Source organism: Tenrec ecaudatus, chromosome 12 (assembly GCF_050624435.1).
Source record: "Tenrec ecaudatus isolate mTenEca1 chromosome 12, mTenEca1.hap1, whole genome shotgun sequence".
NCBI lineage: Eukaryota > Metazoa > Chordata > Mammalia > Afrosoricida > Tenrecidae > Tenrec > Tenrec ecaudatus.
In genome coordinates, this window is record NC_134541.1 from 112,100,406 (window position 1) to 112,126,085 (window position 25,680).

At 47.2% G+C, this 25,680-nt stretch overlaps 1 protein-coding gene across 1 annotated transcript in view; it reads left to right on the forward strand.

Moving 5' to 3' along the window:
• The window catches only part of BMERB1 (bMERB domain containing 1), an 89,289-nt gene that overhangs the window by 52,844 nt on the left and 10,765 nt on the right, over positions 1 to 25,680 (forward strand). Inside the window, exon 2 of the mRNA XM_075563715.1 lies at positions 1,954 to 2,077. Within this exon, the coding sequence (XP_075419830.1) occupies positions 1,954 to 2,077 (124 nt within the window). The remainder of the gene's footprint in view (positions 1 to 1,953; positions 2,078 to 25,680) is intronic.

A 25,680-nucleotide genomic window follows, 5' to 3' on the forward strand; every position in this document is an offset into this window, starting at 1 on the left:
TGTGATTGGAATGAACTTGGTGGCACTCAGAACAGGGCGAGGTGGCCCCATCAGAGTTGGGCACAGCAGTCTGACCTTGAGGGATCCGATGGTAGCCTCCATGACCAGAAGTCCCCTTCTCCAAATCTTGTGATTTTGATTTTTGTTTCCTTCCCAAATGTTGCCTGGCTGCTTTCGGGAAGGGAAATGTGGCGTCACTGGTGGCCACTACAGTGCCCGGTACTGCACCAAGCCTCGACACAGGAAGAGGTTTCTGAAATGTTGTTAGAAATCATTATGAAATTTATCAAAACGAAGCTGTTTGTCAACCTTCCCCATACCAGGGCCCTTTCATACAGTTCCTCATGTTGTGGTGACTGCTACTGCTATGAATCAAGTGGCCCTTGTGAAAAGGGTCATTCGACCCCCATTTGACCCATTGGGGGTTGCGACCCACAGGTTGAGAACCACTGATCTAGATCCTTGTACTTCTTTGGAAAAAATTTTTTTTTAAATTTTGAATTGGGTGAAGGCTTACAGAGCAGATAATCAGTTTTACGTTGAACAATTCACGTCTATTTGCTTCAGCTCATTTCAATCCCACAATGCAACACAATGCACCCCACCTCCTCCCTGTGTTCCCCACCTCCACTCCTCCTCTGAACCCTTTGTAGCCCTTTGATCTCAAATGGTTGGCTGGTTGGTCGGCTCTCCTAAGGAGTGCGTACCTCCTTCGAGTTATTAATCCCCTGGTAGATCTGTCGATTGTTTGGCTGAAAATTGAGGCATGGGTGAGTTCAATTTCTGATCTAAAAGGTGATCTAAAAGGTGGTCTCAGGAGGTCTCGTAGTATATATCCATCTGATAAGCCTGGTCTTTTTTTTAGGAGTTTTTAGTTTTGTTCCAAATTTTTCCCTCACTCTATCCAGGATCTTCTGTGATCCTTTCCAAATAAGTTGGTAGTGGTAGCTGGAGACCGGACCCCATCCACTGATCACAGAGAAATGTTGAAATATGTTTCATTTGGGAGAAACCTGTATGTGTATGAATTGGAACCTGAGTATCAAAACATTTTTTAACTTAGTAACAGGGATCCCTCAAAAATTCATGGAAAAATTAAATGAAGATTTCCCATGAACTTTTGAAGCACTCTCATCCATTGAGCGGAGTATATGCAATGTATGATGTAATATGTATATACAGACATTGGAAGAATGTACACCAAGCTGTTACTACATATATGGTGTTACGTGTAAGGGTATTCACACAGTACATAGGTAGATACATACACACCCATACTGACCGTATAAGGCAGAGTAGAACTGCCCCTGTGGGTTTCCCAGACGATAACTCTTCATGGGAGTAGAAAGCCTGGTCTTTCTCCAGTCGCTATGGATCAGAATTGATTCAAAGGCAGTGAGCACATCTTTTGTTCTGTATACATATATGTGCACGTATATCTTGTCTGTATCTATGGCAATGGTTTATCTATGGTACATTCCAACACGTGACTATTTATATATGTAATGTTTGTATCACCGTATGTGTATAGGTGTGTGTAAAAACTGGGAGATAATCATGACTGTGTTCTCATAAAATAATCACTGTAAGCATTTCTTCTGTCTAAAGTTGGAAGTGGTCTTGAGGCTCGGCGGGGCTCAGTGGCTGTGGTCAGTCCCAGGGAGCAGAAGCTTGGACACTGGGCCCGGCAGGAACTGACTCACTAACCCTGAACTGGTGGCTCAGAGCTCGCCTCAGGCATTCCATGGGAAACATGCTTTCTGGTTTCTAAAAGGCCCGCTCACAACTACGTATTTTCAACACAGGCCAGGCTCCGTGGGCCTTGTGGTGGTCAGTGGGTGGACTCTTCTTCCCCAAGCATGAATAGTGCCATGTCCCACAGAGATTCTTGGTTTACCTGGCCCGGCGGTAGCCGTGTGGTCTTGACCCCTGGGCTCTGTGTCCCCCACACAGATCAACTGGACATCATCTCCATGGCTGAGACAACTATGATGCCAGAGGAGATCGAGCTTGAGATGGCGAAAATCCAGCGTCTCCGAGAAGTCTTGGTTCGCCGGGAGTCGGAGCTCCGGTTCATGTGAGTGACAGAGCTTGGGGGAAGTGACGGAAGGGGTTGGGAAGAGGGAGGGCACCAGGGCACCTGACATTTATTGATCACCTTCTGGATGCCAAGCCCTGGGGCAAAGGCATTATGTTTTGTTTTCCTCATTCAGTGGGTCCCATGATCTTCAGCTTTAAATAAGACATGGACGATGGATTGAGTTCAGGTCAGTCTAACCCTGAAGCCCAAGCTCTCTCCCCATAGGAGAGTCGGGGAGACAACAGAGAGACCAAAGGGAGCTGGGGAGATGGAGGCAATGCTCTGTGCTGAGGTCCTTAAAGGGCACATCCTTTGGTAAATGTGTCATCCAAAACAGAAACAGAGGCGTCACCAGCAACCCAGGAGCCCTGGTGCATGTGAAAGTGGAGCATGTGAACATGGATGCATTTGAACTGGGGGGCTGGAGAAGACCATGGGAGGTACCATAGCCTGCCTAAGGCAGCATGGTCAGGGTGCCACGAGAGAGAAATCAGCTTCCACATAAAGTTCACAGTCAAGAAAACCCTCAGAGAGTTCTGCTCTGCCACACGGGGTTGCCATGAGTCAGAACCCAATGAACAAAGGACGACTTAGTGAGTAAGCCGCTAACTCTACCTGCCAGCTCCTGGCCCAGTCTCCGCAGCAGCCATAGCACACCTTCCAGGTACTCACTAATCACCTCCCGCCCACTCACTCACTGAGCTCTTTCAGGACTCAGGCAGGTCACGGCTGGCATCCCATTCAGCAGATGAAGAGAATGAAGCTCAGAGAAGTTAAGCAACCTGCCCAAGGCCTCCCACCCGGAAAATCGGGAGTTAAGATTCAGACTAGGTCTCCCTGCTCTGAAAACCAATCGCTTTGATTTTGTTGTTTGAGGGGTAGTGGTGATTGCAGTGAAAATGTACACAACAGAACATTCAACGATCCAGCCATTTATGATGGAGACAATTCACAGACACGGATGACATTTTTCATGTTCTGCCATCATGTTCTTCAAATCTTTCCATCTCCATGAACAATACCCACCTCCACCCTTTCCCCTTCCTCCTGCCTCTCCTAACCACAATAATCTTTAATTTCTATCTATTGGTTGATTTTATACAACAGACTTATTTTTCCCTGCTTTCAAAATCCCCCCATGCATCAGAACATCATTTCTATTTACAGCTGGGCAACATTCCAGTATATAGCCCAGCCTCAACCCCGACCCCAACCCCAGGTCGTCTCTAGTCACGTGAGTTCACATTATCCAGTCATGTGAGCATTTCCATTGAACCCATCTTCTTCCTGTGGTCGCCTCATCACACGGGGTCTGACGAAGAGCTTCCATTTATTCTCTTGACAGATGCCAGGCCCTGTGCTAAATGTCCTGTCTCTGCATTCCTTTTTCATCCTCAGGGAAGGTTCTAGAATATCCCCACTTTTCAGATAAGAAACCTCCCGTCATAGAAGGTGGGGTAGAAAGGGGGAACCGATTACAAGGATCTCCATATAACCCCCTCCCTGGGGGATGGACAACAGAAAAGTGGGTGAAGGGAGACATTGGACAGTGTAAGACATGACAAAATAATAATAATTCATAAATTATTAAGAGTTCATGAGGGATAGGGGGTGGGGAGGGAGGGGAAAAATGAGGAGCTGATATCAAGGGCTCAAGTAGAAAGCAAATGTTTTGAGGATGATGATGGCAACAAATGTACACGTGTGCTTGACACAATGGATGGATTGTGAAGAGAGTTGTACAAGCCCCCAATAACATGATTTTTTAAATGTAAAAAAAAAAAAAAGAAAGAAACCTCCCCTGTTGGGAATAAGCTAACCTTGCCTGTATGAGTCTTTGGATACAGTCCCGCACTCCCATTGTTTCCAGACAAAGACGGAGCATTTGGGCTCTGTTTTAAAGGTCAAGAGCCCCTTCAGCCCTTCAGTGGCTCTGGGGGAGCCCCACATTGGTTTTGCTGCCAAGAGAAAGGGGCGATGGCTGTTGCTTTGTGTTCACATCAGTTTGCATGATGTGTGCACATCCCTGTGTGTGTCTGTGAACATTTTCCGAGGCGTCTGGCACATACCTGGTACATGAACCCCAAAGGCTCCATGAGTCCATTCAGACTCAGTGACCCTGGAGGACAAAGTAGAGCTGTCCCCATCGAGCAGCCAAGGCTGTGTTCTCCATGGAAGTCCACTGTTTATTTTCTCTCCCACAGAGGGGCTGGGGCTCAACTCACCAGCCTTTTGGATAGAAGCTCAGTGCTTAACCACTGCATGGCCATGGCTCCTGCCGGGCACCTAGTGAATGTTTAATTATAAAAACCAAACCAAACAAACCGTTGTCATCAACCCAATGGGATCAGAGTAGAACTAGACTCCACAGGGCTTTCAATGGCTGATTTGGGGGGAAGTAGATTGCCAGGACTTTATTCTGAGGGACCTCTGGGTGGACTCAACCCCCTCACCTTTTGCTTAGTAGCCAATTGCATTGTCCAGTGGTGGCACCTAAAAATGTTGATAATAGCAACAGTTGATATTTATGAAGCTCTAACTCTAGGCCCTGGTGGTCGTTGTAGATTAGGCATTGGATGACTAACTCAAGGTCAGTGGTTCAAACCTACCAGCCACCCCAAGGGAGAAAGATGAGACCATCTGCTCCTGTGAAGGGTTACAGTCTCAGAAATCCTATATACAGTCCCTACGAGTCAGAACCGACTTCATGGAGACTAGGTGCTGGGGAGATCTGGGCCAGGCACTGCCCGGAGTCCTTGGCCTGTGATCTCATTGACTCTTCCCTCTGAGCCCATGAGTCCAACCACTTGTGGACAAATAATAAAGGTAGACACAGATTGATGCAAAGCCCAGGCTGGGCAGCCACGTGAATAAATCAAATGAAGCTCTTTTATCTCAAGGATACAGAAGGGAATCCATGCAACCGGGATCCAGAGAAGAACTCAGCGACATTTCCCAGAGGAGGGAGACAGCTATCAGGTCCTCAGAAATCTCAGACAGTCATGGAGGACAATAAGGACCCTTCCCTGCCAGCTTGGAGACACACTAGGGACAGTCCCATCTGGCCAGGCGCATCCACCTGCTCAATCTCAGAGATATACAATGGACTCGAGGCTCACCGGCAGCACCCTCAGACCCAGACAGACCACGCATCCACCATTCTCAGCCTCCTCAGGCTAGCGTGCCGCGGGCCGGGTGCATGCTTGAATTCACATTCCCCACTGTCTCTTCTCTCAGAGTTATGTCCTTACATGGCTGTAGGGCTTTTTCTGCAGATGGGTCCTTTTCTACTGTAGAAGGGGGGTGGGGGCAGGGCGGTGTTGGAGATCAAGAAATTTGGCCCGGGTTGTATTTGAGACTACCTAGCCATGTCAGGACTGGACTCTGACTCCAGTGAGATTCCACTTGCTAGTGAATGAATGGAGGGGGAGCGGGGATGGTGGGGGTGGGGGGAAGGAGAGACAGGGAGGGCAGGAAGAGAGCTTTGAATCCTTCGACCAAGACAATGCCTTACAGAATGTCAACCCCCCCCCCCGCCCCCTGCAAGGCGGGGACCTTCTCTTGCCTTGCTCACTGCTGCATCCTCCTTCCCAGAATCTTGAACTTGGCCTGGCCCCACTTCCTAATACTGTGTATGCTATAAGCTGAGAGGAAGGCAGCTCAAAGGCGAGCAGTGCTGCAGCCTTTGGCTGCCCGGATCCTTGTGGCCAGAGCTGTGATGAACAAGGAAGACTGATTCTGTCACATCTGCTCCGAAGTAATCCGTTAACAGCCAGCAGCTCCCCTGGAGACCCTATGAGTCAGACAGTTGTTCTCAGATGAGAGTGTTCTCATTCTTTCACACTTTCCTGCTGTGTGGACCCCTGAAAGGGCAGGCTCAGCGGCTGTCACATCCCCGCCTCCACTCCAACACTCCCAACTTTTATAATGATTCTCCCGAGTAGTTCCCTCTTCTCATCTACTCTTACCCTTTCCCTTGGACTCCACAGTGGGTACCTCTTCTGCCTCACCTTGCTAGGACTCTGCACAGGCAGAAGAACACGATTTATCCATTTTCTTCTTCTTTTTTTAAAATGAAATACTTTTATTGGGGACTGATTTATCCATTTTCAAAGAAACCCTGGGACATGGGCTCAGGAGTCAGATGGCTCTGGGGGGCCTCCTGGCTCCCCACACACTTGGCCGTGTCTTTGGTTGTCTGAACAGCAGGGGACATACGGGCTGCTGCTTCCCGAGGGCACTGATGTGGTGTGCACTGTGTGGAGCGCTCTGCAGGCGCTCCCTTCCTCTACTTGATAGAGAAGGTTCAGGTTGTCTGTTTAAGGACACCAGGTGGTAAGCTGTGGAACCCTGTGTTAGTCTGGGCACTTTAGAGAAACAAATCCACAGCAACGCATGTATAAGAGAGAGTTTTATATAAAGGGTAAGTGCACATCAAGAAAACACCCCAACCCAGTGCTGCCCAAGTCTACAAGTCCAACATTAACCCATATGCCTAACACTAATCCACAAAGTCCTCCTCCATCTCACAAAACAGACACAATCACACCGACTTCAGGGGGAAAGCCAAGTCAGTGAACGTGTCAGCATCTCAGCACTGGCAGGGGTCTCTACATGGCTGCTCCAGCACCCAGGGCTGCATCGGGGTAGGTCCATGTGGCTTCTACTCAGGGATGCCTTGCAGGAACTGAGCCTCCCCAGCTGAAGCAGGGAACTGGCTTAGGCAGCTTCACCTTGGCCCAACCATCAGAAAGCAAGAGACCCGAGAACTAGAAAGGTGAGGTTCACTGAGCCATTTCTCCCTCCGCCCTTCAATTAACCCCGCATGTGTTTATCGGTCAGGTTGGCACAATAAGCTAACTAACTCAACCTGGGTCTGAACCCAAGCTGTCTGCGTGGAGCTGATACCTGTGACTCTAAGCCATCCTGCATTCCTTATTCCTGTTTGAAGGGCCCTTTGCTCTTTGCCCAGGGATCCTGGGATGCAAAGGCAAATGCGTGCCTGGTCCTGTGTTGGTCTAGTCTCCTGAACTTGAGTGTGGTGGGGACTAAGGGTCTAGGGCGTCAGACTTCAGACTTCTCCTTGTTCTTTCTCTTGAGACACTCCCCGCCAGCCAATCAGCCAGGTGCAGCACAGCACCAACGAAACACACAACATTCCTCTAGTTCGGAAGTGCTCAACCTGTGGGTCGCGACCCCTTTGGGAGGGTCGAATGACCCTTTCACAGGGGTCGCCCGATTCATAACAGTAGCAAAATGACAGCGATAAAGTAGCAACGAAAATCATTTTATGGTTGGGGGGGTGTCACCACCGCACAAGGAACTGCGTTAAAGGGTCGCGGCATTAAGAAGGTTGAGAACCACTGCTCTAGTTCTTTAGTGCTTCCTCCCGCCCCCCCCCCACTATCATGATCCCAGTTCTATCCTACAAATCTGGCTAGACCGGAGCATGTACACTGGTACAGATAAGAGCTCTTGCCACACAGAACCCAAGACAGATAAGCCTCTTAGCACCAATGAGAGTAGTGATACCATGAGGGTAGGGTAAAGGTGGGGAGGGAAGGGGAAGAAAGGGGGAACTGATTACAATGATCGACATACAAACCCCTCCCCCAGGAGCACAAATACCAGAAATGTAGGTGAAGAGAGGCAGCAGATGGTATAAAATATGAAAATAAAAATGATTTATAAATTATCAAGGGTTCACAAGGGTGGGAGGGTTGGGGAGAGAGGGGATAAAATGAAGAGCTGATACCAAGGACTCAAGTAGAAAGATAATGTTTTGGAAATGTTGATGGCAACATACATACAAATGTGCTTGACACAATTGATGTATGGATTGTGATAAAAGCTGTAAGCACCCCCAAGAAAACGATTTCTCAAAAAAAATTTTAGTAATCCCTGCTGGCCAAAACAATGGGTTCTAATCTAAACAGAGGGACTGGCAAAAGCATTCAGCTTGGATATGTGTTGTCGAGAATTCTCCAAAGCCATAAGAGGGAGTTCCCACTGTGGACTGCCCCTGTCCCTTTTCTATTAGTGTGTCCGCCACTGTAAAAGCTATGCTACTGGTGTATGCAGGTGTGTCCGGATGCATGAACTGCGTCATGGCTTGTCAACACAGCAGAGCCGGTGCTAGTGGATGCAGGAGGAAAGGCCAAAGGAGAAGTCTCCATTTGGAAGCAAAATGAAAGGTTATTAAGCAACCTGAGGGGGGGAAAAGAAGCCACTGCCTTTACTCCACATTTGGGCTTGTCACGCTGGACAATCACAAGGATCTTCCGAAAGAGAACAATGGTCCAAGCTTTCAAAGGAGCAGTTCTGCTGAAAAGTATAAGGCTAAGGAAATGCGAGCGGGACCTAAAGATACGGAGATCCTGCTAACGATGTAGCGGGAGGACAACACAGAAGGGAATTCTGTTCAGTACAAGATCCCGAGGCCCGAAGTTTGTTAGAGAAGCTGAGAGGAAAAGCAGGCCCAGCCTCTGAGAGGGTGTTCCTACAGTCTCCAAATCCCACCGACTGTGCCGTGGGTGTTGGGTGACCCATGACTGGATCTCTGGAATAGGTAGCCAGTGTCTCTCTCCTGGGCTTGGTCCCCTCTTCACCCTCAGTGCCACCATATCTCAGCGCTGGTCCCTCCAGCTGCCACATCTCCGTGCCTCTCCATTCCCGGGCCTCTCCCATGGCAAGAACTCGCGGAGAAGGGCAGGAGCCTCAGCCGGCTTTCTCTCGCCTCACACCAGCCCTGAACCACAGCTTTAGCTCCCGATGGCTCCTCGCAGCCCCTAGGGGCCCACCTCAGTTCTCTCCTGTCATCTCGGGTACGATGCCGTCCTGCTGTTTATCTGGGTTTCAGGTATTTCCGCACCTCCAGCCTTGGAATGGCTGTGGAAGTGGAGGCTGTCGGAGATGTTGCAGCCTGGTTTCTGCTCTTTCACCAGGAAGAGTCCAAACTGCAGCCGGCAGAGAGGACCCCTTTTGGAGTTCCAATCATCACAGATCATCACAGAGCTGGACTGAAACCCCGGGGAGGTCATCTTGTTAAGAAGCACCAGGATGCATATGGGAGCTGGAAGCACAGGGAATCCAGGGTGGACGATACCTTCAGGACTAGGGGTGTGAGGGGCCATGCTGGGAGAGTGGAGGGTGAGTGGGTTGGAAAGGGGAACTGGATCCACATGTGACCTCCTCCCTGGGAGATGGACGGCAGAGAAGGGGGCGGGGGCGGAGACTCCAGATAGGGCAAGATATGACAAAATAACAATCTATAAATTATCAAGGGCTCATGAGGGAGGGGGTAGCAGGAGGGGAGGGGAAAAAAGAGGACCTGATGCAAAGGGCTTAAGTGGAGAGCAAATGCTTTGAAAATGATGAAGGCAAAGAATGTACAGATGTGCTTTATACAATTGATGTATGTATATGTATGGATTGTGATAAGAGTTGTATGAACCCCTAATAAAATGTAAAAAAAGAAAAGATGAGGAAAAAAAAAAGAAAATGATTAGGGCAAAGAATGTACGGATGTGCTTTATACAATTGATGTATGTGTATATATGGATTGTGATAAGAGTTGTATGAGCCCCTAATAAAATGTAAAAAAAAGAAGAAGCACCAGGAATTGTCAGAGGCCAGGCCTTCGAGCCCGGCAGAGATTCAGATGGGGTCAAGGGGAAGCGGGTGGTTGAACACCGGAGCTCTTTTCAGTACTTGATCTGCTGAGCACTGTCGTGAGTGATGGACACGTATCAACTCATTTCATTGACACGCACGACGATCCTATAGGGGTCAGATTGTCACACGCTTAGGAGCCAAAAGTCTCAACCTCCCCCCTCCCCACCCCCAGAGGTGCCTGGTGCTCTGTTTCCAAAAGGTCACAGCCTTGAATACTGTTCGGAGCAGCCCTGCTCCGTCCACACCGGCTCCCACTGCCCAATAGGGACTCACAGCCACAGCAATGGAGCCATAAAGGTGGAATCGCTGCCTCCCCCTCCCCCTTATGATGAAGCACAGAGAGGTCAAAGAACTTGTTTAGGGCCCGCAAGTTGATTCTGACTCGCATCGACCCTACAGGACAGAGTGGGGCTGCCGCGTGTGGTTTCCACGGCCCCAAATCTTTGTTCTTGGTGGTGGTGGTGAGGCCATCAAGCCAGCTGGCATGCAGAGGGATCGGTCCTCTGTACTGCCTGGCCGGGCACCATCCTCTCAGCGCTGGTAAGTTGGAGGCGGCGGCTGCAGCCACAGTGCCAATCCGTCTCACTGAGGGTCTTCCCCCTTTGTGCTGACCCCCTACTTTACCCAGCGTGATGCCCTTCACGAGGAGCTGGGCCCTCCTGATAATAGAGCCATGGAAGACGCAATCCTGCCTTCCTCTCTTCCAAGGAGCGGGATCCTGGGGGACCCTGCTGACATAGAAAACCCCAGTGGCATAGCTTCTGGCATCCCAGCAGCATGCCAGCCAGCTCACTGCCACAGCGTAATCGATCATTTTTGTTGGTTTGTTGGAAACAAAATTGTATATAGCTAAAGAGTCCAAGTTCAGTTCAGTTTTATTTTGCCTCCGTGGTTAGACCCTCAACTCCGTGTTTAGATCTGATGGGTAAGGAATCTGGAGGGTTTTTAAGGCCGTGTCCTCCCTCTCTATCTATTTAGAGCTTTATTTATATTTATTTTCCCTTTTTGATTTTGAAATATAATAAAATGTATTCTATGGATTTACATAGCTCATCTCATCAAATCAGCTACAGTATCCCACTAACCCCCGACTGATATGCTTCTCCCTGCCCCTCCCCACTTTCCTTCCTCCCTTCTTTTCTGTCCCTTCCTTCTTCCCACCCCTACCCCCACCCCTGGCCTCCTTGTAGTCTTTAAAGCCTTATCCTTATTGGGGGCTCGTACAACTCTTATCACAATCCATCCATCCACCCATTGTGCCAAGCACATAAAAAAAGCAAAATATTTAAAATATAAACATGGATTATGAGTAAATGGAGACAAATATGAAATCATAGAAAATTTTGAGCAGTATGTATACAATATGTAAAATTAACTGCAGTTAAATTTTTAGAATTTATAGCCCTAAAGTTTTAAAATGGAAAAAACACGTTTCTCTTGATAATAATGGTGTCACACACTATTAATCTTTATGAGATTGATTAACTTTGCTAAGCTGAATGTTCTCTAAATTTGTCCAGGTCTCAAGGTTTTTAGCAGATTCATCCTTGTTTTTTAATGAGGCATACTATTCCAATGTGAGCATGGACCAGGGTGGTTTACCCATTCCTCTATAGTTGGGGTTTGTATTGTTTCCATCTTTTTGCTATTATAGAAATTGCTACAATGGACATAGGTGTGCCTATGTCTGTCTGTGTTTTGTTCTGTATTTCTTTAGAGGGTATATATCATGTAGAGATTGCAGGGTCATAGGTATTTTTTAAAATAATTTTATTAGGGGCTCATATAACTCTTATCACAATCCACACATACATCAATTGTGTAAAGCACATTTGTACATTCATTGCCCTCATCAGTCTCAAAACATTTGCTCTCCACCTAAGCCCCTTTGCATCAGCTCCTAATTTTTCCCCTCCCTCCCTGCTCCCCACTCCCTCATGAACCCTTGATAATTTATAAATTATTATTTTGTCATATCTTACACTGTCCAACGTCTCCCTTCACCCACTTTTCTGTTGTCCGTCCCCCGGGGAGGAGGTTATATGTAGATCCGTAGAGTTGGTTCCCCCTCTCCAACCCACTCACCCTCCACCCTCCTGGTATTGCCACTCACTCTTACCACTGGTCCTGAAGGGATCATCTGTCCTGGATTTCCTGTGTTTCCAGTTCCTATCTGTACCAGTGTACATCCTCTTGTCTAGCCAGATTTATAAGGTAGAATTGGGATCATGATAGTGGGTTGGGGAAGGAAGCATTTAGGAACTAAAGGAAAGTGTTACGTTTCATCGTTGCTACATTCATTGCACCCTGACAGGCTTGTCTCCTTCCTGAGACCCTTCTGTAAGGGGATGTCCAGTGACCTACAAATGGGCTTTGGGTCTCTACTCCATACTCCCTCACTAATTCACAATGATATAATTTTTTGTTCTTTGATGCCTGATACCTGATCCCTTCCACGCCTTGTGATTGCCCAGACTGGTGTGCTTCTTCCATGTGGGCTTTGTTGCTTCTGAGCTAGATGGTTGTTTACCTTCAAGCCTTTAAGACCCCAGACGCTCTATCTTTTGAGAGCCGGGCACCATCAGCTTTCTTCATCACATTTACTGGGTCATAAGGTATTTGTGTTTGCATTTGTTAAGGAAGACAGTTCTACAATCAATGATGTCTGAGTGTTCCAATCTCTCTACAACATCCCCAGTATTTTCGATTTTTATTAAATTTTGCTGAGTGTCCATGTGAGGTGGTATCTCATTGTTTTTAATTTGTATTTCTCTTATTGCTGATGAATGGGAACATTTCTTCATGTGCACGTGAGGATGTTGTCTTTAGTACATGGTCTATTCATCTCTTGTGCCCATTTTTTATTGGGTTATTTGCATTTTTCTTACTACACTATAATCTTTCAGAAAGAAGGATACCACATCATTCTTCTGCAGAGCAGTTGTTGGGTTCTTGATTGCCTTGATTAACATGTTCTATAATTTATCACTCTAGTTTCTAATAGGAGCCCTGGTAGCTCAGTGTTTATGTGTTGGGCTGCTCCCTGCAAGGTTAGCAGTTCAAAACCACCATCTGGTCTACAGGGTCACAATGAGTCAGAACCACCTCCATGGGAGGGAGGGAGTTTCTAATATCTGTTGCAAAAGATACCCAGAAACCCACAGATAACATTTACAAGTAAAAGGCTTATGAAGGAAGTTAACAAGTTGTAATGCCAGTGACAGAAGCTCAGGGTTGAGCTGTTCATCAGGATGTTTTATAAAGTTTTGTTTTCTGCTAATAAATGCCCAAAGGGGCATACCACTGCGCTGGCATTCAGCTCAAGCCCTGTGGCTCAGCAAAACCGGATCCCCACCAGCCAGCCTCCTGCACAAAAGCCCAGCTTCACTTGCTCCGTGGGTGGGCAGTCCATCTGTTCCATGCTCTGGCTCCTGGTCCTGCTGCTGCTCCTCTGATGGTGTAGCTGTCTTCTGGACCCAGGAGGCTCACTGCGCAGGGATCTTGTGTTCAGCGGACACACTCACTCCTGACTCTGCCTGGTGATGAGATTCCTCCTCTTGCATCTCTGAGGGCTCATTTGATACACAGCAGGATGGCACTCCAGGGAATCCTGTTCGTAATTACTCACACCAAATGGTATCGGCATCTTCCCCCACATTCTGACAAGACTCACGCAGGGAAAAGCCATTTGGTGGGAATGAAATACTTTGGCTGCGTTTAACAACCAAGTGCTTATTGCACATCCAGACCTCATTTTCAGGGTTGCATAGATCCTATTGCATGGAAGCTCTGGGGTTTAAAAAATAATAATTTTATTGGGGGCTCATACAACTCTTATCACAATCCATACATCCATCAATTGTATAAAGCACATTGTACATTCGTTACCCTCAGAAACTGTTTATTACCACCTGCGTGGCCTAGAGCTAGTTCTTTGCCCTTTCTCAGCCTCAGTTTTCCCAGCCATACGATAGGGACAATGCTCTCTCCTTGTCAGTGTTGCCACAAGGTGTGAAACCAGACAGTACCTGGGGCAGCTGGCTCTTGATAGGCAGCGAGGTCGTCAGGACTCTCCTTCCTCCTTTACCTGTTTGCATTGGGCTTTCAAGAGGAACTGGAAACCAGGGCTGTCAGTCAAACCAAAGGAAGCTTAGAAGCAGTTCTTCCCTCTGGCAGCGGGAGAAGAAGGGCTGACTTCGGGATATTCTTCGGTTGGGCGGTCTGAGTGTAACTCTCCAGCCTCCAGCTCTCTCTGCCTGGGCCACCGACTTTAAAATGAATACTATTTATTAGTACTCTAAAGCGTTTTGCAATTTTCCTTTCAAGATGCTGCTAATTCTGCAGGCTATTACATAAGACTTCGAGCCCAAGGCCAAACAGCGCATGTACTCAGCGCATCTCAACTGTATTCCAGGGGGTGAGGTTCTGGGCCACCCTGGGCAGGCTCTGGGTTTTAAATAGCATCTCCTAAGAACAGGTCACCATTGCAGAGTCAGTGCTCCTGTCAGGTGTGAAGAGGTGTTCTTAATTGTAGAAGATATAAAAAGCAATCTGTCTTGAGCAGAGACACAAGAATATAAAACGCCAGGTTGGAGAACGAAGGCAGAGTTGGAGAGGGAGGAGGCACAGAGGAAAGACTAGGGAGGAACGGAGATGGAAGGAGACCGACTGAATGTCCAGGTGTCCCGGAGGGCGTGGGATCTGGGTTGATGGACTGGAGGTAGAAATGTCCCCAGCTTGACAAGCTTCTGTTGCTCCACATTTTCATAGCCCAAGAAGCTTAACAACGGGAATTTAAGCTTCAAGCTTCGTACCAGAAGATGACAGTATTTCATTCTACTGACTCAGGAGTTCCTTGGGACCTCCTAGAGAGAGGTCACCCTCGGAGACCATTTCTTCTCAGTGAAGTCCAGGAGGATGAATCAAAAAGTCCTGTCTCTAAGGTTTCAGTCCCACCTGACAGACACGGGCTGATTCCAAACAAGAATGGATGGCCGAGAGGAGTTCTTTCTGGGATGCTCTTGTTCGAATCCCTTTAAGGTGCCTTAAAAAAGGGGGGTACTTTTGTGCCAAAGGAAAAATGACTATTACCCAATTTTTAACAACCTCAAGTAGACATCTTAGCAGAGCACAGAGCCTGCAGTAAGTTTATAGACATGCTTTTCCATGCATTGCAACTGCCTAAGCCTGGGAAGACTTCAAAGATGAGCTAAGAACTCTTTCAATTCCATCAGCCTCCACCAATGAAAACACAGTGGCTGAACTGGTGGAAGAGAGCCATAGAGTTATGTTGACATAATTGGGGGTCTCGCATGGTTTAGCGTTTTTAGTGATCTCTGTCTCAGCCAGTTTTCAGCTTGATGCGGGCCAGAAGCACAGAGCGAGGGTCTGCGAGTGTAAAGTCTCGTTAAGACAGAAGCTGAGGAAGACAATTTTATGGAAGGAGTGGTCAGCAAGGATTGAATTTACCAACCAACCTAATCAGAGAGCCAGGGCGAATTTAGAACACCGGTTTCTGAGTGGATTGGCTGGGCTAGTTAAACTCAAGACAGAAGGTCAAGGCAATCAAGTCTGGGGGACTCTCAAATGGGACTCTTCATAGATTTTCTTAAAGGACCCGGGACCATCATAGAGACTTACTAAGCTGAAGTTGTAAGAAAATGGAAAAGTGCATCCATGAGGAAAAAAAGGCCAAGGAAATTGCTCATAAGAATCTCAGCTCTGGTTTTTGCCCGTTCAAACTCCTTTTCGTCCCCAGCAGTTAAAGAACATTTAAAAGGAACATGATTTTATCAGGGGCTCAAGTGGGAAGAGAATGCTTTGAAAATGACGATGGCGGCATATGTGCAAATGTGCTTGACACACTGGATGAATGTATGGATTGTGATAAGAGATGGAAGAGCCCCAAGTAAAAGTATTAAAAAAAAAAAAAAGAACACGATTTGAGTTCCTTAAGGTTGACAGTGCTTCTGCTTTGTTGCTGTTAGGTGCCATGGAATCAGGTACGACCCACAGCGACCCAGGGCACAACAGAACGACACTCTGCCCGTCTGTACCAGCCTCACAATTGTTCCCATGCCTGAGCCCGTTGCTGCAGCCACCATGTCCATCCGTCTCCTTGAGAACCTTCCTCTCCTTCTCTGCCCTCCACTTTACCCAGCATGATGTCCTTCCCCAGGGACTGGTGTTTCCTGACAAGATGTCCAAAGTACGTAAGGCAAAGTCTCGCCTCCAAGGAGCACTCTGACCGTACTGCTTTAGGCAGTCTATGGTACCTTCCATAGTCGGCTCCAGCCCCCCAGTTCAAATGCATCGGGTCTTCTTTGGTCTTCCTAATTCAATGTTCTCCTTTCACATGCATATGAGGCTATTGAAAATACCAAGGCTTGGGTCAGGTGCACCTTAGTTCTCCAAGTAACATCCTTGCTTTTCAATACTTTAAAAATGCCTCGTGCAGCAGATTTCCCTAATGCAGCACATCTTTTGATATCTTAACTGCTGCTTCCATGAGCCTTGATTGTGGATCCAAGAAAGATAAAATCCTTGCCAACTTTATTTTCACCATTTATCATGTTACCTGTTGGTCCAATTGTGAGGAGCTTGGTCTTCTTTGCATTGAGTCACAAGCCATCTGAAGGCTAAAATCCTTGATCTTCATCAGCAAGTTCTTTTCCACTTTTAGCATGCAAGATTGTGTGATTGTGGTAGTTACATAATCTGTTATCAATTTGAGACTTAAGAGTAAAGGGGTGAAGTTTAGCCTGTCAATCAGGTCGCAGCTTGATGACTTCATTTGGAGCTGCTAAGGAGGTAAATAGCTCGTTGGAGGTGGGACACTCAAACACTCCCTGCAAGACATTCCTGTAGACAAGACACATGGAGCTACACTCGTGTCCTGGAGCTCTACCAGGGCTGAGATGCTTCCACCGCCACTGGATCCACAAGACTTTCCACCCACTGGCCTGTGAGCTTCCTGTACTAGGTGTCATTACATGCATTGCATGAGTCTGAAGAGGACTTTATAGATTGGTATTGGACATATGGGCTAATATTGTACTTATGGACTTGATCTGGACTGGGCTGGGGTGTTTTCTCAATATTCAATTGCTCTTGTATATAAAGCTCTTTCTTATACACACGAGTGTCTATGAATTTGTTTCTCTTGCTTACCCAGACTAACACAGTCATTTACATATTGTAGGTTGTTAATAATTCTTCAATATCGATGCCACATTCTTCTTCTTACAAGCCAGACTCCATGATTATTTACTCAGCATACAGATTGAACAAATATGGTGAGAGGACACAATCTTGACACACGCTTTTCCTGATTTTAAACCACGCAGTAATTCCTTGCTCTGTTTGCCCAACGGATTCTTGATCCATGTACAAGTTCATCATGAACATAATGAAATGCTCTGAAATTCCCCTTCTTCTCAAGGTTATCCACAGTTTATTGTGGTCCATACTGTCAAATGCCTTTGCACAGTCAATGAGACACAAGTAAACATCTTTCTGGTAGTCTCTGCTTTGAGCCAACAGCCATCTGACATCAGCAATGATATGCTTTGTTCCCCATCCTCTTTTGAATCTGGCCTGAACTTCGAGCAGTTCTCTGACAATGTACTGCTGCAATTGTTGGTGGGTGTTCGCCAGCAACATTTTACGCTGTGCAATATCAGTGATACTGTTCTACTGTGTGAGCATTCTGTTGGGTCACCTTTCTTTGCATGGGCACAAATATGGATCTCTTCCTGCTAGTTGACCAATAGCTGTCCTCCACATTTCCTGGCACAGATGAGGGAGTGCTTCCCGTGCTTCATCAGCTTGTTGAAACATTTCAATTGGTGTTCCATCAATTCCTGGAGGCTTGTTTTTGGCTAATGCACTCAGCGCAGCTTGGACTTCTTCCTTGAGCACCATTGGTTCTTGCTCCTGTGCTACCTCCTGGAATAGTGGACTGTCGACTAGTTCTTCTTGGTACTGCTACGTTAGTGTGGTGTAAATGGAAGAGTGCAGAATTCTCCAGGGAAGGGCTAAAGAGATGGAGACACCGCCTTCAGAAGTCTATAGACCTAAACAGAGCCTATGTGAGATCAATCCTTTTCACCTCCTTTGCTGAGTTGTTCCTCCATCATTGACATAAGCGCACTGCCTAAGTTTCCTGTCTAACCCTTCAGTAGCTCTTGTTTGTTTGATTTCCTCTAGGTAGCTTTTTATTTTTTTAAACATTTTATTAAGGGCTCATACAACTCTTATCACAATCCATACATATACATACATCAATTGTGTAAAGCACATCCGTACATTCTTTGCCCTAATCATTTTCAAAGCATTTGCTCTCCACTTAAGCCCTTTGAATCAGGTCCTCTTTTTTTTCTCCCTCCCTCCCCGCTCCCCACTCCCTCATGAGCCCTTGATAATTTATAGATTGTTATTTTGTCATATCTTGCCCTATCCGGAGCCTCCCTTCCCCCCCTTCTCTGCCGTCCATCTCCCCGAGAGGAGGTCACATGTGATCCTTGTAATCAGTTCCCCCTTTCCAACCCACTCACCCTCCACTCTCCCAGCATCGCCCCTCACACCCCTGGTCCTGAAGGTATCATCCACCCTGGATTCCCTGTGCCTCCAGCTCCCATATGCACCAATGTACAACCTTTGCCCTATCCAGTCCTGCAAGGCAGAATTCGGATCTTGGTAGTTGGGGGGAGGAAGCATCCAGGATCTGGGGGAAAGCTGTGTTCTTCATCAGTGCCCTATAGGTAGTTTTTTAAAGAACACAATGCTCATTTGTTACAAGTTAAGCCAAACCCCTCTGTGGTATAAAGATTTCAAAGGGATACTGCTTGTTTAAGGCTTGGGCAACAGTTTCAGGGCACCTCTGGGTAATCTCTAATGCTCCAGCTCTCTGGGTGTCAGGAAAGCATTCATCACTGTTGCTGAACAAACATGAAGTGGATTTATCATCCCAAGCGCCTACGTTTCTACCTGTGCAATGAGTAGAATGGGAGTCGGGCTAATTGTAGAGTCCAGAGCTTCAGATGAGGATGCTCTGTGCTCTGGCTGGGTAGGGCGGCCCTGAGAGCAGGGTTGGTGCTTGAGCAGAAAAGCTGGCTGTCCATTACGGTATGTTGCTAGGCAATGCTTCATCAGCTCTTCTCCTCTCCCCACTAAGGGAGTGTCAGCACTCCAGCTCCATGCAGGAGGAGCCTCGGGCCAGGGTCTGGTCAGAAGCAGAAGCAGGGATTTAGGGGGTTTTATCTTCAAGCTGCCCCTGCAGTAGCAGGATTTCTGTTTTTACTACGTGCGTGGTGTGGAGCAGTAGAAAGACCCCAGTCTCCTCCTTTCATTGATACTGCTACTGGGTGAAAGCATTTTTATTTAATCATTTTATTAGGGGTTCATATAACTCTTATCACAATCCATATATACATCAATTGTGTAAGGCACATTTGTACATTCATTGGCCTCATCATTCTCAAAACATCTGCCCTCCACCCAAGCCCCTGGCATCAGCTCCTCATTTTCCCCCTCCCTCCCTGCTCCATCCTCCCTCATGAACCCTTGATAATTTACAAATTATTATTTTGTCATATCTTGCCCTGTCTGACATCTCCCTTCACCCACTTTTCTGTCATCCGTCCCCCAGGGAGGAGGTTATATGTAGATTCTTGTAATCTCTTCCCCCTTTCGAACCCACCCTCCCTCTGCCCTCCCAGTATCGCCACTCACACCACTGGTCCTGAAGGGACCATCTGCCCTGGATTCCCTGTGTTTCCAGTTCCCATCTGTACCAGTGTACCTCCTCTTGTCTAGCCAGATTTGTAAGGTAGAATTGGGATCATGGTAGTGGGTTGGGGGAGGAAACATTTAGGAACTAGAGGAAAGTTGTATGTTTCATTGTTGCTACATCACACCCTGACTGGATCGTCTCTTCCCCAAGACCCTTCTGTAAAGGGATGTCCAGTGGCTTACAAATGGGCTTTGGGTCTCTACTCTGCATTCCCCCTCCTCATTCACAATGATATGGTTTTTTGTTCTGATGATGCCTGATACCTGATCCCTTCGACACCTCGTGATTGCACAGGATGGTGTGCTTCTTCCACGTGGGCTTTGTTGTTGTTAGCTAGATGGCCACTTGTTTACCTTCAAGCATTTAAGACCCCAGACCCTATATCTTTTGATAGCCGGACACCATCAGCTTTCTTCACCACATTTGCTTATGTACCCATTTGTCTTCAGGGATTGTGTAGGGAAGGTGAACATCATGGAATGCCTGTTTAATAGAACAAAGTGTTCTTGCACTGAGGGAGTACTTGAGTAGAGGTCCAATGTCCTTCTGCTTCCTTAATACTAAACTTATAAATATATGCACATAGATCTATTTCCCCATCCTCATATTTAAATATATTTACATATGAACATGCCTGTATTTAGAGCTCTATAAATGCCCTTTGCCTCGTAGCTCTTTCCTCTATTTCCTTTGATTTTCCTCTTGTCCCACTATCATGCTCAGTCTTCATTTGGGTTTCAGTAATTCCTCTTGGTTACATTACCTTTGATCATACCCTACCAGGCCTCTTACACCCTCCTCATCACCTATTTGGATCACTTGTTGTTCCCTTGTCCCTGGGTTTGTTAACAATACTACCTTTCCCCCCACCTCCCCTTGTCCCATGTGCCCCCGGAACTGTCAGTTTTGTTGTTTTTTCCTCCAGATTGTTCATCCAGCTTATCTTATTTAGACAGACCTGCGGAGATAATAACATGCACAAAAACAAGACAGAGCAAAACCAAGCAACAATATACAATCAAACAACAACAACAATAAGCCAATGACAAAAAACAAAACATAAGAAAGAAAAGCTTGTAGTTAGTTCAAGGACTGTTTGTTGTCCTTTAGGAATGTTTTCCAGTCCAGTCTGTTGGGGCACCATACCCTGGCCCCAAAGTCCACCTTCAGCATTCCCTGGGGACCTCGTCACTTTGTTCCATTGCTGTTCTGTTGCACTCCCTTAGTGTTTTCCTCAGTGTGGAGGGATCAGTTTGGGCACAATTCCCTCACTATCTCCGGTGTTGTCCCCTGTAGGGCTATGGGTCAGTGAGGGACGTCATGTCTCATAGTGGGGGCAGCCATGTGGTCCTCTCTGTTGACTGGCTGCTCTAGTCGAAAACATCGTCCTCAAGGCATGGTGGGCCAGGATGTGCTCCACTCTCTCCTCCTCCCCCTTCATCTGCTCCCATGTACTCCCATCAGATACGTCCCTCTCCCTGAGCTGCCAATTCAATGCCGTCCTTTGAAACAAATTCTTCTGGGGGGAGGGACAGGTGTCCATGTAGTTGGGATTGGGGCCGGCCCCTCAGACCTCTCCACTGGTTCTCTACTCCAGGCCAGCATATTGCATTCACATCTTGGAGCACTGGGTTGAAGTCTGGCCCCTCTTTCCCTGTGGAGATATAAACAATACCCTCCCCTTGGGTGGGTTAGTGCCCTGTGACCCCATTACCCATTTATTTATGTTTTTCCTTTCCCCACCTCCTTTTTAGTTGTCTACCATATGTATCCCTGTATTTGCTCTGGTCCCTGCCATACTACCTGGTCTTCACCCCAGGAATGTTTGTATACAGTAGCTTTTTCCCTAGGCCCCTTTTGCATTTTTTTTAAAGATTACCTCAGCAGGCTCATGTTGTACTTGTCCTTTTGTGCCTGACTTACTTCGCTTAGCATGATTTCCTCCAGTTCTTCCCATGCAGTGATGTGCTTCAAATGTTCATCACTGCTTTTTAGCGATGTGTAGTACTCCATTGTATGTATATACCACAGCTTTTTAATCCAGTCATCAGTTGATGGAAATTTGGGTTGCTTCCAACTCCTTGCAATTGTGAACTGTGCCGCAATGAACATTGGAGCACAGATGTCTGGCCTTGGTTTGTTTCTTGCCTCTTCTGGGTATATGCCCAGTAGGGGGATTGCTGGGTCATATGGTAACTCTATTTCTATCTGTTTTAGGTATCGCCAGATTGATTTCCATAGTGGCTGTACATACTTACAGTCCCACCAGCAGTGGATGAGAGTTCCTGTCTCCCCACAGCCCCTCCAACACTTGCTGCTTTCTGATTTTTTGAATTGGACTATCTTTGAGGGTGTCAGGTGGTACCTCATTGTTGTTTTAATTAGCATTTCTCTTATGGCTAAAGATCGGGAACATTTTCTCATATGTTTGTTGTAACATTTTCTCATATGTTTGTTGGCCATTCAGATTTCTGTCCCTGTGAAACTTCTGTTCAGGCCCTTTGCCCATCTCTTCAGTGGGAAATTAGTGTTTTTCTTTTTGGAAGCTAGCAGAATATTTTAGATTTTAGTAATAAGGCCTTTTTCTGATGTGTCATTGCTAAAGATGTTTTCCCAGTCTGTGGACTCTCTTATTACTCTCCTGGTGAATTCTTTAGATGTACACAAGTATTTTATCTTCAGTATATCCCATTTGTCAATTTGTGCCTCCTCTGTGTATGTGTCCTTCCCTATTTCTGATAGCCTGTGTAATCCCTGTGCCAAAGTTCTCAAGTTGGCCCCAATTCCCTCATTGATGGCCCTAATAGTTTGGGGTTTAACTTCAAGGTCTGTGATCCACCTTGAGTTTATTCTTGTGCATGGAGATAAGTGTCTTGCTTCATTTTTCTGCAGGTAAGTATCCATTTTTTCCAGCACCACTTGTTAAAGAGGGTATCTGCTTCCCATTTGATATTTTTTGGGGCCCTTATCAAAGATCAGCTATCTGTATGCTGATGACTTTATTTCTGGGTTTTCAGTTCTTTTCCATTGGTCTGAGTATCTGTCATTGTACCAATACCATGCAGTTTTGAGAACTGTGGCTGTATAGTATGTGCCAAAGTCAGGTAAAGCAAGCCCTCCCACTGTGTCCTTCTTCTTGAGGAGTTCTCTGCCAATTCTGGGCTTCTTCCATCTCCATATGAAGTTGGTAATAAGTTTTTCCATTTATTTAAAGAAAGATGAGGGTAATTGTATCGGGACTGCATTAAACTTATATAGTGCCTTTGGCAGAACTGACATCTTGACTATATTGAGTCTTCCAATCCACGAGCATGGGATATTCTTCCATTTGTTGAGGTCTCTCTTGGTTTCTTGTAATAGTGTTCTGTAGTTTTCCTCATATCGATCTTTTGTTCTTTTAGTCAGCTATATCCCTAGATTTTTCCATTTATGTTTGGATGTTGAATCGCCTTTCCCTTGGGTGACTCGTCACTGCCTTTGACACACGCTGGTACCCTTGTGGAGCAAGCAGCAGCCCCCACCTGCCCTTGCCCATCCTCAGGCTTTGTATCTCTCAAAATCCAGCATTGACTGGATTCCTCTGTGCCCACTTGCGGGCTTGCCCTCCTCCCTCCATCATACGTTTACTGATGAACATCATGAGATGATGGGTGAAGACCTGAGAGGGGAAAGACAATGTCCCTTATGCTGTTCTCAGCCCGTGCACAGGTGGCTATCGGGAGGACAGGGTGTGGGGTGACCAGGAAAGCCGTGGTGTCTGAAGATAGAGGACCTAGGCTGTGGGGGGCTGCTGGGGTTTATGGCTGGCGGTGACTTTTGAGGAGGCCCCCAGGGAATGTCTACTGAGGCTCTGATGACCCAAGACTGGCCTATGTGAGCCTCCGGGGAAAGGGATGGCCTGAGACTAATGAACACACACAAGTTTAAAAATCATGCTTCTTCTTCTTAGTTTAAGATAAAGCATACAGAAAAGTAAATAAGATGTCCTTCAAAATGACCATTGACGGAGGCGATGTCCATGGATGTGGTGAAGGACACAAGGGGCAACGTTAGGAAAACTCTGAGACATAACCAAGCTCCTCCAGGGAAGGAGTTGCTGGGCCGGGGCCTCAGGACCATAATCTGAAGCGGTACCAGCGTCATAACACTGGCACAACATCAGCCACAAGGTGGTGCTCTCCCCTTCAACGTCGGGGAGCAGTGACTGGTCCTGACAGCTTAAGTCCCTCTTGGTCTCTCCCTGTTTGGAGCAATGAGGGGCGAAGACAGATGAAAGACACAGGGAAACAATTTGCCCAAGGGACGAATGGAGCACTCCCAAGCAGCCGTCACCGCAGCCCAGATTCAGGGGCAGGGCATTATGCAATGCTCCCACCAAACGGCCTTTCCCTGCGTGGGTCTGGTAAGAGGCTAGGGTAGGATTCACCTGTGAGTAGTTGTGAACAGGATTCCCTGGAGTGCCATCCTGCAGTGATCAAATGAACCTTCGGAAAATCAGGAGGGTGGGATCCCCTTACCAGCAAGAGCCAGCAGTGGAGCACATCCTCTGGACCCGAGGTCCCTGGTGGATCCAGAAGACAACTCTGCCATCCGAGCAGCAGCAGAACCAGGAGCCGGACTCTGAAACAGTGCTGGACTCCCCAGCCACGGAACAAGTAAAGCTGGGTGCTTTGTGGGAAGGGGTGCCTCTTAATTGGGAAAGCTGGGCTTGCTGACCCACGGAAGTGGAGCTGGGTGCATTACTGAAGTAGGGTGCCTCTGGGCACTTAGTTCAAGGAGGTGGGTTTGCTGACTCACAGTGCTTGAGCGGAATGCCTTCAAGGTGAGGCTTACAGCAGACTAGGTATTTCTTAGCAGACCTGAAAGAACTTTGTCACATCTCTGAAAGATAACTGCATCCTCAACATTGCTCACTGGTGTTTCAACCCGTCCACTTCCTGAATAAACCCCTTAATTGTGAATATTGCCGGTGGGTTCTGTGTCGCCATGGCAGTGGGTAGTAGAACCTAGATTTAAAGTAGAGAATACTAGTAAGACAGCACACCCGAGACCAGACGGACTAGGTGGTGCCCAGCTACCACCACCAAGTGCTCTGACGGGGTCCCATCCGAAGATCCTGGATCGAGTGGGAGAGAAATGTGGAGTAGAACTGAGAAGCATAAAAGAGACGAGCTTGACCAGCCAGGTAGAGGCTGGTGGACCTCCTGATGCTGTGGATTTTAGTCCCTTTCCAGGTCTGTAGTTGAACTCAGCCCCACGCTGGGTGTTCAGCCAATCAACAGACAGGTTTATAAAGGGAATGCTAATGCATAATGGGGTGTGCACTCCTTGCAATAATGAACCCGTTGAGATCCAAGGGCGTCACGTGCTCAAGGACAGCGCTCAGAAAAGAGGAAGCAGCAGGTGGGAGGAGGAATGGAAGTGGGAAACACCAGGAGCGGTCAGAGCAGGTCACTGAGTCTTTCCTCCGCAGTGTGACAGGTGGGTTTGAACTGCCCACCTTTGGGTTAGCAGCCGAGCATTGTAACCAGTGCACCCCGAGGGCTTAATTATGAAATCCTGGAAATGGATGGAGGGAAATGCTTCCAAGGCCCTTGACTTAAATGCCAAATTGTGCCCCATTTTCGACTCTCATCAGCCCACGGGACATTTTTGCCACTTTTCCTGGGGGCCTGGAAACGGCTCTTTTCTTAAATTCACATGGGATTGAACACATGTTCAGTCCCCAGGAGGGATGGTGAGAGATGGCTCTAGGAGGTACAGCCATTGAGATGCTTTTAACAAAACGGAATCACTCGTGTCAAGGAGGGAAAAAAATGCAAATAGAACTTCCGTCAGGAGTTTTTCATTTATCCCAAAGCCTTGGTTTTAAAACGCCCCTATGTGTTTTACCTAAAACTCAGACTTAGCTGGGTGCCTTGTATGTTCTTGGCTACCTGGTTGCCCTACCCTCAGAGTGTCTTGCTTCACTGGCTGTTAGCCATGCTCTCTCCAGGGACCACTCATTTTTAATGGCTGCTGCGTTCTCCCTTGCATTGTTGGAGATACAGACCTTGCGCCAGCTCGACCGACTGCAGTCGGTGTGGTTTGATTTTGGACCAGTTTCCTCTTGCCGGATATTCATGTGCGTTCC